General features: G+C 44.3%; 1 protein-coding gene across 13 annotated transcripts in view; it reads left to right on the top strand.

The window, feature by feature from the left end:
- Positions 1-19,311, top strand: part of PER2 (period circadian regulator 2) — a 66,259-nt gene that overhangs the window by 18,494 nt on the left and 28,454 nt on the right. For 11 of the 13 annotated variants that reach the window (XM_084847065.1, XM_084847056.1, XM_084847059.1 and 8 more), the window contains 3 exons: positions 831-1,061; positions 4,591-5,035; positions 18,768-18,922. In XM_084847065.1, the coding sequence (XP_084703191.1) occupies positions 4,818-5,035; positions 18,768-18,922 (373 nt within the window). In that variant the 5' untranslated portion in view covers positions 831-1,061; positions 4,591-4,817. The remainder of the gene's footprint in view (positions 1-830; positions 1,062-4,590; positions 5,036-18,767; positions 18,923-19,311) is intronic. The other 2 variants (XM_084847061.1, XM_084847064.1) reach the window with 2 other exon arrangements.

The raw sequence follows: 19,311 nt of genomic DNA, 5'->3' as shown, positions 1-19,311 counted from the left end.
TTAGTAATGTCATAAATTGGAATTCCTCTTTCAGTTGAAAACAGATACCTAGCTGTTGAGAAGAGGAGTGGTGTATACTTGGGGGGGAAAGTAAAATGGCTGGAAAATCAGCAGTTAGGATATGTAAACTTTTGGTCCATTGGAGTATATTTTGACCTGGTTTGCACATCATGGCTAATTCCTCGTTGTTTAACCCAGGACTGGAGTGGGGATACACATGCTGCCTCCTACCCACTCACCACTTCTGCTTTCAATTAGCAACCGAGGTTCCTGGGTTGTTTTGTGACATCCAAACCTAAAAACTCTGGGTTGTTTATGGGTTAAACGACAAACCATAGGCAATTGTTGGATTAGCACTGGGTTGTGTAACACCTAAATGACCCTGAGTTCTGGGATCGAACATCACAAAACAACCCAGGAATGGAGTTGTTAACTGAAAGCAGGCGGATGGGCATCAGCTTGCTTGCAGGTGCGGCTCACAAATAACCCATGGTTTGTTAACCATAGGTTGTTTGATTGCCCAAAATGGGTCTTAGTCTCCTAAAGGAGACCAACACAGTTCTTTTTGATGGTATTTTTTGACAGCTTCTCTGTGGTTCCATTGTTCATATAGAAATGGACAACGAGGAAATCAAAACTCATGATATACCATTTAACTTGCAAGGATATAAGCATATATTTATTAGCATGACAAAAATTGTTTTATTTTTTCACCATCAATATGTATTGTTTTTTGCATACTCTGTAAGTATTTCAATGATCTTATATATTCTTTTCAACTTTTTCAGTTAACTAGTTCATTGATATTCAATCTTTCATCTGATTTTCAGATAGCAGTTTGATGGGAAGGGCGATGTTAGATTGGGGAACTGGGCAAGAGGAAGAGGTTCAACCTCCATACCCCAGCACCATGGCTTCAGTCCAACTCACAGGGCCCTGCAGCAGCTTTTAACTAAATATGTAAACAATGACAGAGAAGATCACCTGCATTTCATCTTGTGAAGAGCAGCCTTGTATTTAACAACTCTCTGGTTGCTCTAGGCAGCCATGAAATCATGCAGGTGAGTGAGTGGGCTGGTGGACAGATTGCTCCATCACTCTTCTGCTAGCCTGTTTGGTTTCCTTGCTAGCCACAGAGGAAGGAAAGTCTTTTCCTCCATGATATGCATGGAAACACAGCAGGCAGGTGGAGCAGGGATGCTCGTCCACCAGTCTGCTTAGTAGAAGGCTTTTTTGTTGTTGTTTTGTTACTAGCATTCAAAAGGCTTGTAGCCCGCATTTCTACGCTGGCTGTGAAGGAAGGTAAGTTCCCCTCCACAGTCAGCATGGAAATGCAGGATATTAGCCCTTAGCGTGCTAAGAAATGTTTTTGCAGGCTGGTAACTATTGTGGGCTTATTTATAAGGCTGATGAAGGTGAAGGCAGACGAGATAATGGTGGCAAGAAGACATAGCTGCAACTTCCTAACCCCTTACCTAACTGGTTGATATGCACTGATTAAAGATACCTCAGACTGAATGCACACAGCATGACCTGACTTCAGGATGTTCCAGCCACAATGACCGGGAAAGGATTCCCTGCTCTTTAATATGCATGTGTGCATTTTAGTTGTTGTTGTTCAGTCGTTAAGTCGTGTCCGACTCTTCGTGACCCCATGGACCATAGCACGCCAGGCCTTCCTGTCCTCCGCTCTCTCCCGTAGCGTGCTCAGGTTCATATTCATTGCATCGGTGACGCTACCTAGCCATCTCATCCTCTGCCGTCCCCTTCTCCTTTTGCCTTCAATCTTTCCCAGCATCAGGATCTTTTCCAGGGAGTTTTCTCTTTGCATTAGGTGGCCAAAATATTAGAGCTTCAGCTTCAGTATCTATCCTTCCAATGAGCACTCAGGGTTGATTTCCTTTAGGATGGACTGATTTGACCTCCTTGCAGTCCAGGGGACTCGTAAGAGTCTTCTCCAGCACCACAGTGCGAAGGCATCAATTTTTCGGCGTTCAGCCTTCCTTATAGTCCAGCTCTCACAGCCATACATTACTACTGGGAAAACCATAGCTTTGATTATACGAACCTTTGTCGTCAAGGTGATGTCTCTGCTTCTTACTATGCTGTCTAGGTGTGCCATAGCTTTCCTCCCAAGGAGCAAGCGTCTTTTAATTTTATGGCTACAGTCACCATCTGCGGTGATCTTGGAGCCCAAGAAAGTAAAATCTGTCACTACTTCCATTTCTTTCCCTTCTATATGCCAGGAAGTGATGGGGCCAGATGCCATGATCTTAGTTTTTTTAATGTTGAGTTTCAAACCGGCTTTTGCACTCTCCACTTTCACCCCCAACAAGAGGCTCTTTAGATCCTCTTCACTTTCTGCCATTAGGGTGGTATCGTCTGCGTATCTGCGGTTGTTGATAATTCTCCTGGCAATCTTAATTCCGACCTCTGATTCATCCATCCCGGCATTTCTCATGATGTACTCTGCATATAAATGAAATAAGCAGGGCAACAATATACAGCCTTGTCGCACTCCTTTCCCAATTTTGAACCAATCGGTTGTTCCATGTCCAGTTCTTACTGTTGCTTCTTGGCCCTCATACAGGTTTCTCAGGAGACAGGTAAGGTGGTCTGGTACTCCCATCTCTTTAAGAATTTGCCACAGTTTGTTGTGATCCACACAATCAAAGGCTTTAGCATAGCCAATGAAGCAGAAATAGACGTTTTTCTGGAATTCTCATGCTTTCTCCATGATCCAGCAAATGTTGGCGATTTGATCTCTAGTTCCTCTGCCTCTTCGAAACCCAGCTTGTACTTCCGGTAGTTCTCGGTTCACGTATTGCTGAAGCCTAGCTTGTAGGATTTGGAGCATCACCTTGCTGGCATGTGAAATGAGTGCAATTGTACGGTAGTTTGAACACTCTTTGACATTTCCATTCTTTGGGATTGGAATATAAACTGACCTTTTCCTGTCTTGTGGCCACTGTTGAGTGTTCCAAATTTGTTGGCATATTGACAGCAGCACTTTAACAGCATCATCTTTTAGGATCTTAAATAGCTCAGCTGGAATACTGTCATCTCTGCTAGCTTTGTTGTTAGTAACGCTTCCTAAGGCCCACTTGACTTCACTCTCTAGGATGTCCGGCTCAAGTTCAGTGACCACACTATCATGGCTCTCAGGGACATTCAGATCTTTCCTGTATAGTTCTTCTGTGTATTCTTTCCACCTCTTCTTAATCTCATCTGCTTCTGTTAGGTCTCTGCCTTCTTTGTCCTTTATCATGCCCGTCTTTGCACAAAACGTTCCCTTGAGATCTCCGATTTTCTTGAAGAGATCTCTAGTCTTTCCCATTCTGTTGTTTTCCTCGATTTCTTTGCATTGTTCATTTAAGAAGGCCTTCTTGTCTCTCCTTGCTATTCTCTGGAACTCTGCATTCAGTTGGATATATCTTCCCCTTTCTCCCTTGCTTTTCGCTTCCCTTCTTTCCTCAGCTACTTGTAAAGCCTCATCAGACAGCCACTTTGCTTTCTTGCATTTCTTTTTCTTTGGGATGGATTTAGTTGCTGACCTCCGTCCATAGTTCCTCAGGCACTCTGTCTATCAGATCTAATCCCTGAAATCTATTCCTCACCTCCACTGTATATTCATAAGGGATATGATTTAGGTCATACCTGAATGGTTTAGTGGTTTTCCAATTTAAGTGGTTTTCCAACGTTCTTTAATTTAAGCTGAAATTTTGCAATAAGAAGTTCATGATCTGAGCCACAGTCAGCTCTAGGTCTTGTTTTTACTGACTGTATGGAGCTTCTCCATCTTTGGCTGCAAAGGACATAATCAATCTGATTTCGATATTGACCATCTGGTGATGTCCATGTGTAGGGTCGCCTCTTGTGCTGTTGGAAAAGAGCATTTGCTATGATCAGCGAGTTCTCTTGGAAAACTCTATTAGTCTTTGTCCTGCTTCATTTTGTACACCAAGGCCATGCTTGCCTGTTATCCCGGTTATTTCTTGACTTCCTACTTTAGCATTCCAATCCCCTATGATGAAGAGGACATCTTTTTTTGGTGTTAGTTCTAGAAGGTGTTGTAGGTCTTCATAGAACCGATCAACCTCAGCTTCTTCGGCCTCAGTGGTTGGGGCATAAACTTGAATTACTGTGATGTTGAATGGTTTGCCTTGGATTCGTACTGAGATCATTCTATCGTTTTTGAGATTGTACCCCAATACTGCTTTTCCCACCCTTTTGTTGACTATGAGTGCTACTCCATTTCTTCTAAGGGATCTCAGTGCTTCTCCTTCCATCTCTCCACCATTGGCCTCCTTCACTAAGATTCTGCAGTGCATTTAAACAATAAAATGGTGGCATTGTCACACCTGTGAGCCACTGTAGGATGGATCATGTCTCAGTTGGGTCGCAGCCCACCAGTTAATGGCCATTAAACTAGCTCATGGTCCTTTGCTTTAACACGCTTACTGCCTAAATAAATGTGTTTACTTAGAAAAATGAGGTAACTGCTTTTGAAATGCTATTTTTCAGAGGACTAGAACTGTATATAACAAAAAACAAAATGTTTTATTCAGCCTACGTTTTTTCCTCCTTTAGGTTTATGGACTCAAATTTGAAGTTTGAAAATTGTGAGTGCTGATAATATACAAATATGGTTTGGAAAATATCAAAACAGTACAACTGATTGTGCGAAGTACAGGCATTCTGTTATTTCACTGAAGAGCTGAACTTTGAACTCTATAAAACAATTTGAACTCTATGAAAATATTGTGTAGTAGTCATTTACCTTAAAGTTGTTGCTCAAAATAAGTGACTACTTGGAAATGGCAAGTGATAAAATGACTGTCGAAAACATGGATATTCAGATGAAGAATGAACAAAATCTGGATGTTCTTCATGAAGATATTGAGATGAACGGGGGATCAAGTGCAAATGATAACCATGAAAATTATTTCAGTGGCCATGATTCACATAGCAATGAGGGTGAAGAAAATGGGAAAGAAACAGCTATGATTATGGAATCTTTAGACTGCTACAAAAGGTACTGTATACTACTGATGCAGCATAACTGCTCTGATCCTATAAATGTGTGTAGCTGAGATTATGTGTAACTTGCATCAATGTAACTGGAAATGCCCTACTAATAACTCTGTGTATATTAGGGCTGTTTGCATGACATGACAGCCCATTGTGCATCACTTAACCCATGGTGAGCCTGCAGTGTGCCTGTGGCCACCATTTTCAATATGCAACCTCCACTCAGGGACTGCTGTATCATGCGAACCCAGCAAGTGTGGATTATGTAAAGATTGTTTAACCCTCTCATAACACACACTCACTGGGTTCACGTGGCACCACAACCCCCAAGCAGGGGCTACATATTCAACCTGGCACTGATGGGTTGTTGTGGGTTAAATAACCCATGACGAGCCATGACTTGTCGTTTGAACCTGGTCATTGAGGCAACTGCAGTATATTGAGGTTTTTGTTTGAAGTATGAAGGGTTTTTATGTTAATTTTGTTTTAGCTTATTTTTTATTATAAAATTTTGACAAAAGAAAGAAAAAAATGTAGTTACATAGATTTGAATATATCAGTTTCAATGCATACATATGAAAAATAAGTGTGTGTGTGTGTGTGAGAGAGAGAGAGAGAGAGAGAAAATACAGGTTTCTAAGAGCTATATATAAATTTAAACAAAAGCAGGCCAAATATCCAGTAAGTATCCATTTGCAGGTGGCATCTCCACACCAGCCATTCAAATGTTGAAAGTGTTGTAAGTGTTGTAAGTCTTCAGTCCATTACATTATAAGAGGTGAGCATTGTCAGGAACGCCTTGGCGGCCTCTCTCAGTAGAATCCAATAGCCAACTCCAGACACAGACGAAAGGGAATTCTTTTCAAAGCTTTAATCCCATTACAGCTTAATGACTCTTTCAGATGATAATCACCAGCGGCTAAAGCAAAGAAACAGCAGCGTGGACTACGCTTCAGGCAGGCAGTTGATCCCCATTTGAAAGAGTGTCACTTGAAGACCCAGAACTTATGGGCTAGGGAGAGATCCTCCCTCTTTCCCTTGGGTCCATGGGAGGCGGCCGTTGCTTGCGCGCCAAATGGGCGCTACGCCTCCTTTCCACGCCCTCCATCACTTGTCGCTCTTTGCATCTGCGTCGAGCGTCTAAGAAGCCCCCCTCCCGCACTCCCTCACTACCTGGGTCACTGTCTATCTCTGGAATGCCGGCAGGAGGAATCTCTGCCAGGTGCTGAGCCTGTGAGGGATGAGTTGGCTCCACTCCCACAGATGGCTGTTCCTCCTCAGAATCAAAACTGCTCTGGGCTCTCTGGGCTCAGTTTCCACCCTGACATCATCCCCGCTCCCATGAGGCCCCCCCCCTCGTGCTCCTCTCCTGCGGGCCCAGGTTTGTGGGGGTACAGCTGGTGGAAGCGCCTCAGCAGCAACGGAGCATGCACATTTTCTGTGGGTTCCCAGGATCGCTCATCTGGCCCATACCCCTTCCAGTCCACTAGATATTGCAGGCGGCCGCGAGAAAGGCGGGAGTCCAGAATCTCTGCGACCTCAAATGCCTCCTCCCCCTCCACTAGCACTGGAGGCGGGGGGGAGCCGACCGAGCGATAAGGGTCGCCAGAAACCAGGGGGAACAGCAAGGACCGATGAAAAACAGGATGGATCTTCATGGATGGGGGAAGAGCCAGGTGAAAAGCAACAGGGTTAATTTGGGCCGTAATCTGGAAAGGCCCCGTGCGGCAAGGCACGAGCTTCCTTGCGGGCAAGTGAGAGGGGAGGTATTGGGTGGACAGCCAAACCCAGTCCCCGAGTTGCAGAGACAGACCCGGCTGGCGCCGCCGGTCTGCAGAGACCTTGTAGGCTGTCTTGGCTTGCTCGAGGGAGTCCCGTAAGAGGTGGTGTACCGCTCACAACTCCTCCAAAAAGTCATGGGCTGCTGGCACCGAAGAGGAAGCTAAGGTGGATGGGAAAGCCTTGGGGTGGTAACCAAAATTGGCAAAAAATGGAGTTTGGCGAGTGGAAGCATGGCAGGCATTGTTATAAGCAAATTCTGTGAGAGGCAGCAGGGAAAACCAGTCATCCTGCTGGTAATTGACATAACAGCGCAAATACTGCTCCAGAGTCGCATTGGTGTGCTCGGTCTGACCGTCCGTCTGTGGATGGTGGGCGGAGGAAAGACAGAGCGTCGTATGGAGAAGCCCAAGTAGCTCCCTCCAGAAATGGGCAGTGACTTGGGCCCCCCTATCTGAAATGAGACCTTCGGGCCATCCGTGGAGCCGGAAAACATGCGCCAAAAACAGCTCTGCCGACTCCCTGGCTGTGGGCAACCCAGAGCAGGGGATGAAATGGGCCATCTTAGAAACAAATCCGCCACCACCAGAATGGTGGTCTTACCGTGTGAGGGAGGCAAGTCAGTGATGAAGTCAAGGGAGAGCAGTTTCCAAGGTCCTGAGGGGGTAGGCAGGGGGTGAAGCAAGCCTGTGGGCTTACCTGAGAGGGCCTTCGCCTGCTGGCAGGTTGGGCAGGAGGCGACATAGGTCTTGACGTCCCGTCACACACGAGACCACCAAAAATCCCGCGTCACTCCGTGCAGGGTCTTGGTGAAGCCAAAATGCCCAGCAGTGGGGGAGTCGTGGCACTGATGGAGGACCTTCTCACGGAGGGGTCTAGAGGGCACATAGACCCGGCCGGAATGGTAAAGCAGGCCACCTTGCAAAGAGAAGGGGGTAGAGTGGGGGGGGCGGAGGCTAGCCCCAATTCCTCCACTTTCGTGCGAACAAAATCATCCTGAGCCTGTGCAGAGTGAAGGAGCTCTCAAGAGCGAGGTACCGCAGCTGCCACCAGGCTCTGGAGGGGAAGAATCAGAGAGGGGAGGGGATTCCCCTCATCCCCTGGCTGGAGGTCTGGCTTACGAGAAAGAGCATCTGCTTGTAGGTTGTTGGAGGCCTTCACATGGCAAATCTTAAGGTGGAACCGGGGGGAAAACAACGACCACCTAATCTGTCTCTGGTTTAAGGCACGGGCTGTCTAAGGATGTTCCAGGTTGCTGTGGTCAGTTCTAACTTCAACTGGGTGCTGCGCCCCTTCCAGCAGATGACGCCAGGTCTCCAAAGCGGACTTGATGGCCAACAGTTCCTTCTCCCAGATGGTATAATTCCTCTCAGACATGGTTAGGTTTCTGGAGTGGTAGGCGCAGGGTTGCAAACTGCCGCCCGCCCGATCTGGCTGAAAAAGCATCGCCCCCACCACAAAGTCAGAGGCATCAGTTTGCACTACAAAAGGCTTCCTCGGGTCGGGATGCAACAGGATCGGCTCAGAACTAAAAAGCTTCTTAAGTTCCTCAAAAACCTGTTGGGCAGATGCCGTTCGATGAAAAGGAGATTTCCTGCCCTTAAGGAGGTCTGTGAGAGGAGATGTCAACCGAGCAAAACTGGGCAGGAACTTTCTGTAGAAATTAGCAAACCCCAGAAAACGTTGCAAGTCCTTCTTGGTGGATGGAGCCTGCCAGGAGAGGACAGCCTGGACCTTTGCAGGATCCATCTTGATGCCGTCAGCTGAGATAATGTAGCCAAGAAAGTCCAAAGAGGTTAGGTCAAATGCACATTTCTCCAGCTTGGCATAAAGATGGTTCTCGCAGAGGCTCTGGAGGATGGCAGAGACATGGTGCTGATGGGTGTGTGGGTCCTCAGAAAATATAAGCAAATCATCGAGATACACAATGAGGAAAGTGTCCAAATAGACCCGGAAGATAGCATTCATAAAACACGAAAACATGGGCGGGGGGGCAGGCAAGCCCAAAAGGCATCACTAGGTATTCATACGCTCCGTACCAGGTGCCGAAACAGGTCTTCCACTCATCCCCCTCCCGGATGCGAATCAGATTGTAGATGCCATGCAGGTCCAACTTTGTGAAAATCTTGGCTCGCCCCAGGCGCTCCAGCATCTCAGGGATTAGGGGGAGGGGGTACTTGTCGGGGACCAAGACCGAATTCAGAGATCTGTAATCATGCACCGGGCGGAGTTCTCCAGATTTTTTGGCCACATAGATGGTAGGGGCGCAGGCAGGGGAGGAGGAAGGGCGAATGAAGCCACGTTTGAGGTTTTTGTCCAAAAACTCTCGCAGAGCTCGAAGTTCTGGCTCCGACATCGTCCAGTGGGGATGGTCGCCCCTGGAATGAGATTAATGGCACAGTCAAATGGGTGGTGGAGGGGGAGCTGGTCGGCCTCCTTCTTGTCAAAAACATCCCGAAAAGCCGCGTACTTCTCTGGGAGGATCACGGTAGCTGAAGAACTGCCAGAAGCCGACGAGGATGGGGAGGAAACAGTTAAGGCCTGGGCTGGACTGGCGCCTCGGTTGGGCGGAAATGCTCTCGTCAGTAGGGAGACGCAAACTCCACTTGCTGAAACTCCCAAGAAATCTGAGGATTATGCTTAGAGAGCCAGGAAACACCCAGCACAATTGGGTATTGGGGTACCTTGGCCAAGTGAGACTGAATCAGCTCAGCGTGGGACTGGGCACGCAGAGTGAGCGGAGCTGTAATCCAGGTCACCGCGCCCGAAGAAAGAGGACGCCCATTGATGGTCTCCACCGCCAAGGGGGCAGGAAGAGGCAGGGTAGGAATCTTGTGGAAGAGGGTGAAGGTTTCATCCATGAAACTGGTCATAGCCCCCGAGTCCACTAAAGCCAGGGCCTCCACCCCACCCCACTGGGAGGATCGGAGGTGAACCTGCAATAGCAGATGGGAGAGTGGGAGGGGGTTGCAGAAGGCACCCACTGGATGTGGAAACGACCCCCACACTGGAGACCCCCAACAGGCTTGGAGGGCAGCCTAGTCAGGCCTGGGGACAAGGAGGAGGAGGGGGATGAAGGAGAGGAGGGGGAGGCAGAGGAGCTGCGGGTCTAGCGCGGCAGGTTTTGGCGAAATGACCCAGTTTTCCACACCGAAAGCATCGGCGCTCTGCGCGCTGCTGCTCTAGTTCCTCCAGCGGCAGTGGGCCTCAGGTAGCTCCCAGCTGCATCGGGGTCTCCTCCGCCCCCACTGCAGGGGCGGGGGGAGGGGGCAGGAAACGGGGGAATGGGAGGAGGGAAATCTCGGCCCCCGGCGTCCCGTTGGGTCTGCTGGCGGCCCTCCAGCCGACTATCTATCTGGAGGCAGGTCTGGATGAGGTCCTCCAAAGTAGGCGGGCTAGGCATGCACGCCAACTCGTCCAAGATCTTGTCGTTTAAACCGTCCAAAAACTGAGCCACCAGCGTGGCATCATTCCACTGTAAATCCTGCATCAGCAAGCGAAAAGATGTCGCGTAGCTGGAAACTGAGTCCTTGCCCTGCCTGAGACGGCGAATCTCCCGAGAAGCCGTCTGTGTGTGCAGGGGGTCACTGAAAAATCTGGCCATCGCTGTCATGAAACCTTGATAGTCCCCAAACAGGGGGTCATTAGCGAGAAGAAGTCCCGAAGCCCATTTAGCTGCCATGCCTGAAAGTAGGTTAATGATGAAGTCCACACGAACCTGTTCCATCAGGAAATCCTCAGGTCGAAGGCGCATGTACAGCTCCGATTGGGCCCTGAAAATCTGAAAAAGTCCTTTCTCCCCAGAAAACTTCTCTGGCAAAGACACCGGGCACTTGCGGCGGGGGGGAATCAGAGGTGGCGGGGGTTGAACCGCAGCTTGCAGATTCTGTATGGAAGTCGTCAGTTGAGCCACTTGATCACAGAGGATCTGATTCTCTTACGCCAGAGCTTGCACTGCCGGAGCCCTGGCACCCTCCATTCAGCAGGAGGATAGAAAGAAGAAGAAGAAGAAAAAAAAGAGGAACAGGGATCAAGCTGTCAGGAACGCCTTGGCGGCCTCTCTCAGTAGAATCCAATAGCCAACTCAGACACAGACGAAAGGGAATTCTTTTCAAAGCTTTAATCCCATTACAGCTTAATGACTCTTTCAGATGATAATCACCAGCGGCTAAAGCAAAGAAACAGCAGCGTGGACTACGCTTCAGGCAGGCAGTTGATTCCCATTTGAAAGAGAGTCACTTGAAGACCCAGAACTTATGGGCTAGGGAGAGATCCTCCCTCTTTTCCTTGGGTCCATGGGAGGCAGACGTTGCTTGCGCGCCAAACGGGCGCTACACCTCCTTTCCGTGCCCACCATCGCTCGTCGCTCTTTACGTCTGCGTCGAGTGTCTAAGAAGCCCCCCTCCCGCACTCCCTCACGACCCGGGTCACTATCTCTGGAATGCCGGCAGGAGGAATCTCTGCCAGGTGCTGAGCCTGTGAGGGATGAGCTGGCTCCACTCCCACAGATGGCTGTTCCTCCGCAGAATCAGAACTGCTCTGGGGCTCTCTGGGCTCAATTTCCACCCTGACAAGCATTTATCTTCCAATGTTGTAATATCAGTCTTTTAGCTGTCAGAAGGGTGCAGAATCCATTTACGCTGATCATGCATTAATTTCCAGGAAGCAGGTAGATAGAGCATCAGTAAATATTAAGGAGTGTTCCAATACAAACTTTATCTGTATAATGACGTCCTCCTTAAAAGGGGCAACTACTGGGCAGTGTCAAAACACATGCTTAAAAGAAGCATTTGCTGTGTTACATCTCCAACAATTAGCCGACTTCAGCACACCATTATTAAAGAGACATTGCGGCGTCCAGTAGACATGAAACAAAAGTTTTTGCTGAATAAGGTGCAACCTGAAATCCATAGGTGCATCAGATATAGAACCAAGGTGGTGATCCATTGATTAAGCAAAATGGGACAATCCAGTTCCCTATTCCATTCCTGCTTAAGACCCTGTACATCATTTTTATTCACTAATAAGTATTTTTAGACGTGGATTCTAGGTCGATTTGCCTGATCAGACTCAGTACATGCTTCCAATAGCGAGGGAGATGTTGAAGCTATAAAAGCAGCAAGGCCAAACCTAGATACTAACAAATGTTGCAGTTGCAAGTATTGGCATTCAGCCGTGCCTAGCAAATCATATTTAGTAGGTAAAACAGAGAACAACAAAAACTCATCAGCATCCACCAGTTGATCCAAGGTAAAAAATTGCCTTATCCATGCCTGTCCACCAAAAAAAAAATTTCTTGCCAATTTTTAAAATCTTGGTTTCCCAATAGTGTCAATTTAACATGAGAAAATGGATCAAAATATATGTGACGTTATACACCACACATCTCTAATAACCATAACAGTGGGAGGAGCCCTATCCATTGTAATATGCCTAGAACCTTATGCCATTTATTTAGAGAGAGGATCTAGACAAGAAGTTTCCAAACCTGACCAAGGTGGAAAATATGATCTAAATGGAAAAGATCAAAATTTAGTACAAGTCAATAAATAAGCCCAATGAGATAAAGTAAGATCTAGAAAACCAACCCCACCTTCTTCCATTACAAGTTGCATCCTTTTCCAAGATAATTGTGGCGAAGAAGAACACACACCCCCCAATTTACAAAACAAAGCATTGATTTTTTGAAAATATTTGCCATGTATAGATAGAGGAATCCCATGTAAGAACATAAGAGCCATGCTGGATCAGACTAAGGGTCCATCAAGTTCCAGCATTCTATTCACACATTCACAAACCAGTTGCCTGTGGGAAACCCACAAGCAGGACATGAGTGTAACAGCACCCTTGCACCCATGTTCCCCAGCCTATGTTCCCCATGGTCTACATAGGCATACTGCCTCTGATACTGGAAGTGGCATATAGCCATCAGAACTATATATGATATAGCCATTGATAGCCCTATCCTCCAGGACATAAACAACATAAACATAGTATAATGAAAACAATCTGAGGTATAGTATTCGTCTTGAGTGTATTTACCTTGCCCCACAAACTCAGCTTTAAAGATGCCTATCTATCTAAATCCCGAGAGGACTCATTAATCAATTTATTCAGATTAAGCTTGATCATTTGAGATATATCCCTGGGAATAAGTATCCCCAAATAAGTAATAATATCCTGGCACCATCAAAATTGCCAGTCAACTAATATACTACGAGATATAGTATATACAATCAGCATCAGTTCAGATTTTGATCAATTAATTGAATAGCCAGACAGATTACCAGAAATATTAAACAACTGCATCAAAGCCACAACAGACAACTGGAGTTCCGAGATAAACAATAACAGATCATCAGCGTAAAGAATGATTTTAACTTCTAAACCATCATTCACAAAGCATAATTTTAAATTCTAAACTATCACGCACTACTATTCTATCTAACGGCACAGGCCAGAGTTTCCAACATAAATATCAAAGGGAAAAAATGACATCCCTGCCTGGTACCTCTCCTAAGTGAAAAGAAAGCTGAAGAAAGCCCCTTGGTCATAACTAGCTCTTGGGGTCGAGTATAATATTCTCACCCATTTCAAAAATGCTACAGAATAACCAAATTTTCTCAGCATAGCAAAAATAAATTTCCAATTAATTTTATTGACTGCCTTTTCAGTCCAAGGAAATTATGGGGGCCTGGTCTATTCTATGAGTGTTTAAAGCTATCAGATCAATGACTAATCTAAGTTTATCATCCCCCTGTCTATTATCTGCTTGAACCAATATTCTAATAACTTCTCATAGTCTTTCAGCCAAAATAGCAGTCAATATTTTAATAGCTACATTAATTAATGAGATAGGCTGAAAGTTAGCACCATAAGTATGGTCCTTGCCAGGCTTAGGAATCACAGTAATAAAAGCATCACTTAACGAAGAAGAAAGGAAGCCTGATTCAAAGAAAGGATTATAAAGATGAAGTTTTGGAACTAACAGGTTAAAAAATGTTTTATACCATTCAATTGAAAACCTATCCGGATCAGGTGATTTCCCAGTGTTCTTACTCCTAATTGCTTTCATTGTTGTTGTTGTTCAGTCGTTCAGTCGTGTCCGACTCTTTGTGAACCCATGGACCATAGCACGCCAGGCCTTCCTGTCCTGCGCTCTCTCCCGGAGCGTGCTCAAGTTCATATTCATTGCATTGGTGATGCTATCTAGCCATCTCATCCTCTGCCGTCCCCTTCTCCTTTTGCCTTCAGTCTTTCCCAGCATCAGGGTTTCTACATTATGCAGCGAATGTTGGCGATTTGATCTCTAGTTCCTCTGCCTCTTCGAAACCCAGCTTGTACTTCCGGTAGTTCTCGGTTCACATACTGCTGAAGCCTAGCTTGTAGGATTTTGAGCATCACCTTGCTGGCATGTGAAATGAGCGCAATTGTGCGGTAGTTTGAGCACTCTTTGGCGTTGCCCTTCTTTGGAATTGGAATGTAAACTGACCTTTTCCAGTCTTGCGGCCATTGTTGAGTGTTCCAAATTTGTTGGCATATTGAATGCAGCACTTTAACAGCATAATCTTTTAGGATTTTAAATAGCTCAGCCGGAATACTGTCATCTCCGCTAGCTTTGTTGTTACTAATGCTTCCTAAGGCCCGCTTGACTTCACTCTCGAGGATGTCCGGCTCAAGTTCAGTGAGCGCACTATCATGGCTATCAGGGACATTCAGATCTTTCCTGTATAGTTCTTCTGTATATTCTTTCCACCTCTTCTTAATCTCATCTGCTTCTGTTAGGTTCCTGCCTTCTTTGTCCTTTATCATGCCCGTCTTTGCACAAAACGTTCCCTTGAGGTCTCCAATTTTCTGGAAGAGATCTCTAGTCTTTCCCATTCTGTTGTTTTCCTCGATTTCTTTGCATTGTTAATTTAAGAAGGCCTTCTTGTCTCTCCTTGCTATTCTCTGGAACTCTGCATTCAGTTGGATATATCTTCCCCTTTCTCCCTTGCTTTTCGCTTCCCTTCTTTCCTCAGCTACTTCTAAAGCCTCATCAGACAGCCACTTGGCTTTCTTGCATTTCTTTTTCTTTGGGATGGATTGAGTTGCTGCCTCCTGAACAATGTTACGGACCTCCATCCATAGTTTCTCAGGCACTCTATCAGGTCTAATCCCTGAAATCTATTCCTCACCTCCACTGTATATTCATAAGGGATATGATTTAGGTCATACCTGAATGGTTTAGTGGCTTTCCCTACGTTCTTCAATTTAAGCCGAAATTTTGCAACAAGGAGCTCATGATCTGAGCCACAGTCAGCTCCAGGTCTTGTTTTTACTGACTGTATGGAGCTTCTCCATCTTTGGCTGCAAAGGACATAATCAATCTGATTTCGATATTGACCATCTGGTGATGTCCATGTGTAGAGTCGTCTCTTGTGCTGTTGGAAAAGAGTGTTTGCTATGATCAGCGTGTTCTCTTGGCCAAACTCTATTAGCTTTTGTCCTGCTTCATTTTGTACACCAAGGCCATGCCTGCCTGTTATCCCGGTGATTTCTTGACTTCCTACTTTAGCATTCCAATCCCCTCTGATGAAGAGGACATCTTTTTTTGGTGTTAGTTCTAGAAGGTGTTGTAGGTCTTCATAGAACCGATCAACCTCAGCTTCTTCGGCCTCAGTGGTTGGGGCATAGACTTGAATTACTGTGATGTTGAATGGTTTGCCTTGGATTCGTACTGAGATCATTCTATCATTTTTAAGATTGTACCCCAGTACTGCTTTTCCCACCCTTTTGTTGACTATGAGTGCTACTCCATTTCTTCTAAGGGATTCTTGCCCACAATAGTAGATATGATGGTCACCTGAATTAAATTCGCCCATGCCTGTCCATTTTAGTTCGCTGATTCCCAAGATGTCGATGTTCAATCTTGCCATCTCATGTTTGACCACCTCCAGCTTACCTTGATTCATTGATCTGACATTCCAGGTTCCTAAACAAGATTGTTCTTTACAGCATCGGATTTTCTTTTCGCCACCAGACACATCCACAGCTGAGTGTCCTTTCGGCTTTGTCCCAGCCGCTTCACTCTTTCTGGCGCTACTTGGAAATACCCTCTGCTCTTCCCCAGTAGTATATTGGACGCCTTCCGACCTGAGGGGCTAATCTTCCGGTGTCATCTCTTTTAGCCTTGTGATACGTTCCATGGGGTTTTCTTGGCAAGAATACTGGAGTGGGTTGCCATTTCCTTCTCCAGTGGACCACATTTTGTCAGAACTCTCCGCCATGACCTGTCCGTCTTGGGTGGCCCTGCACGGCATAGCTTATGGCTTCACTGAGTTACGCAAGCCCCTTCGCCACAACAAGGCAGTGATCCATGAAGGGGAATTGCTTTCATAATTTCCTCTATATACAAAGGAGCCAAAAGAAACTACCATTGTGAAGAATCTAGACACATAAAATCAAGATGAGGGAAAAAACCATCCATGACCTGCTCCAATATTTCACTACCAGTACTATACAAGTCAGAATAAAACTTTAAAAATTGTAAATCTATATTGGTGGGAGATGTGCATATTACTGTCATCTTTAATAGCTGAAATAAAATTTCTTTGCTTTTACTGCTTAAGACAATGCTGCTTACACAGACGCTCATCATTTTCCCAGTATATTTGTTGTAAACAGGTTAATGCAAATTCCACCTGTTATGAAAGAATATTGTTTAACTCATGTTCTCGAAATCTTGATAAAGTTGCAGAGTTGGGCAAGAGGCAAACTGGGTTAGAAGGAGTTTCAACTTATTTGTAGATAATTGCATTGTTTTGATTTTTTTTCTTGTGAGACACATAGGCAGTAATTCAGCCCCATATAAAAATTTTACAGGCCTCCTACTTAATGGCATGAGAGCCTACTGTAACCTCATTAATTTCAAAATACTAAAGTAATTTAGCAACTGCAAGCAAATTGGGGCATGGTCTGAAACTGCCAGCAAATCAATGTTATAAACATTTATTTGATGTAACAAAGATGTAGAAACCAAATTAACCGAAAGCAGTTATAGTGACAGGTGAAATAAAGGTGTAGTCACTCTCACTGGGATGTAAAATTTTCCAAAGCATCAGTCAAACCAACTTAAGCCATATAGGCCTGTAGATCTCATCATAGTTTGCCTCTTAGGAGCAGGCATACTCTTATTCAGCAATGGATCTAAAATCTCATTAAAGTCCTCACCCACAATCAGATAATCATAAGCATTCTCAACCAACATGTTACTAAAACATAGATTAAACATAACTGGAGAGTCATTATTAGGCACATACACATCAGTCATGGTGATTACCTTATCAATACATTTCCTAACCAAACCAAAATGCAAACCATTAGAATCAATAACCACCTGTTGAACTGAAAAGAAAAGTCACTTGTGAGTTAAAATAGCAGCCTCTTTAAACCATGGCGAAGTATCTGTTACACAGACCTCCCTGACCCATCCTTTCTCAAAGAATGTTCATCTACTGCCATCAAGGAGTTCCCTGTAAAAAGGCCATATCGGTGTTAAGTGTTTTTTAACTTGGAGAGAACTCTCTTCTGCTTATTTAATTTCTGCAGTCTGTTGACATTCCATGAAATCACATTAAACATAGAAAGAAAGAAAAATAACATGTTGCTCACTCCCACACAAATAAATCTTACCAATTTTACAAAAGTTACCTACTTTTAAATGATACAGCGTATAAATCACAGTTAATACAAAACATTTGAAAGAATTCAAACTAATATTTATTCTGCTCCAACTTACAACGTTTTCTTTCTACTATTTCTTTTCATATACTTCTTATATATGCTTAATATTATATATGCCCACAAACAGATTAAAAAACCTTCTAAAATATCAATTTATTTCCAGATTAGGATATGTATTCAATAATTGCTGAGTAGAGATTGGTTGCAGGAATTGTCTTTCCCTCTTACTGGGAAGGCAGACTTCTTTTATTTTTTTGTTTTCTTTATGTTGGGTTCTTTTTTTGGTAGGGGATGTTGGTACTAGGAGGGACGCTTGTCTTTCTTTTGCTTTTATTTCAAACTGATTTTTTTAATTTTTAATTTTAGTTGTTTTAAGTCCAGAGTTCAGGTATTTCTGGTAAGGAGAAGGATACTCATATAATGAACTTTATTTTTGCTGTCTTTGGGCCAGTACACATATGACACTGTTGATACTATAACCATGGCTAAGGGACAGGACTATAGAATTGTGTACTCTCCGGCTTCCTCCCATTCCTTGCTGAGACCAGCTTACTGGTTGCAGATTCTGATTGACCCTGGTTAGCATGAATAATGATTAAAGATGGTAATTCCGACTTTAACCATGGTAAGACTGTGATGAGAATTTGCATTTGAGGGCCTGGAGATTGGGTCCTGATCCATTAACCATGGTTAATTATCTGTACATTGATCCTTTATGACTTTGAATTTGCAAGATAACAAGATGTGCATCCAGCTGCCTGAGCTAACTATTACCAGCCAACTATAGTAGCTTTTAAAAAAATATTAATAATACCAAATTGTAAACTTTGCTCCTGGTATGTTATCACCATTGTCACTGGCAGACTTTAATTTGCCATGATTCTAATATATTGAACTAAATTGCAGTGGTTAGTGTAACTTTAATTGGCTTTGCTTAATTTAACTAACTGAATTGTTATCGTTGCAGCTAAGCCTAGTAATGGCAAACTTAGAACATAATCCATTTACTAGTGGATACAGGCAAATGAAGGATTAGCATACTGCATAATTTTAAGATCCCCATGATATGAACATGAAGTCTGTATAATGCAGAAATAATGGAAAATCTCAGTTGTCTTGAACAGTAGACCTTCAAACACCTTGCACTGTTAACTTAGAAAATATTAAAACTTGCACTCTGCCAAATACAAAGCTACATTAAAATATGAATTGTTTTTGTTCACATTGTCTAGCAGTGAACTGTCTTCTAAATCTAAAATCCAGAAGGAACTGATAAAAACATTGCAAGAATTAAAAGGGCATCTTCCTCCTGATAAAAGGATCAAAGGCAAATCCAGTATCCTGACAACCCTGAAATATGCACTTAGGAGCATCAAACAAGTTAAAGGTATATACTAAGCATTTCTATTCATAAAAAAAAAATTAAAATTACATTATCAAGCTACAGTAGGAAGCTAGTTTATGATAAAATGCAAGGTTCATCGTGTCTCTTAATATCCTGGTGTGATTGCTTTAGTCTTTTCTTTATGTTTACCTTTTCAGCTAAAATACAAGGGAGGGACTTGTTTGATGTTTATTCAGTATGAACATATATTGTAGATCAATAGAGAGACAGTGTTGCAGAATAAAATGTCAAATTAACTGTTCTGTTTTTTAAATGATGTATCTCATTCTCACTCACACACACCTGTTATGTGAAAGTTGTCTCAAGAGCCATGTGTGTGCTTCCCTCTACCTACTAAGTAGGCTGAATTAACTGAGGATATATAAAGGAGG

Source organism: Heloderma suspectum, chromosome 3 (genome assembly GCF_057233095.1).
Source record: "Heloderma suspectum isolate Gila_16-S chromosome 3, 16-S_ref, whole genome shotgun sequence".
Classification (NCBI taxonomy): domain Eukaryota; kingdom Metazoa; phylum Chordata; class Lepidosauria; order Squamata; family Helodermatidae; genus Heloderma; species Heloderma suspectum.
Note: the sequence above shows the minus strand (reverse complement) of the source record. Positions and strands in the feature narration are given on the sequence as shown.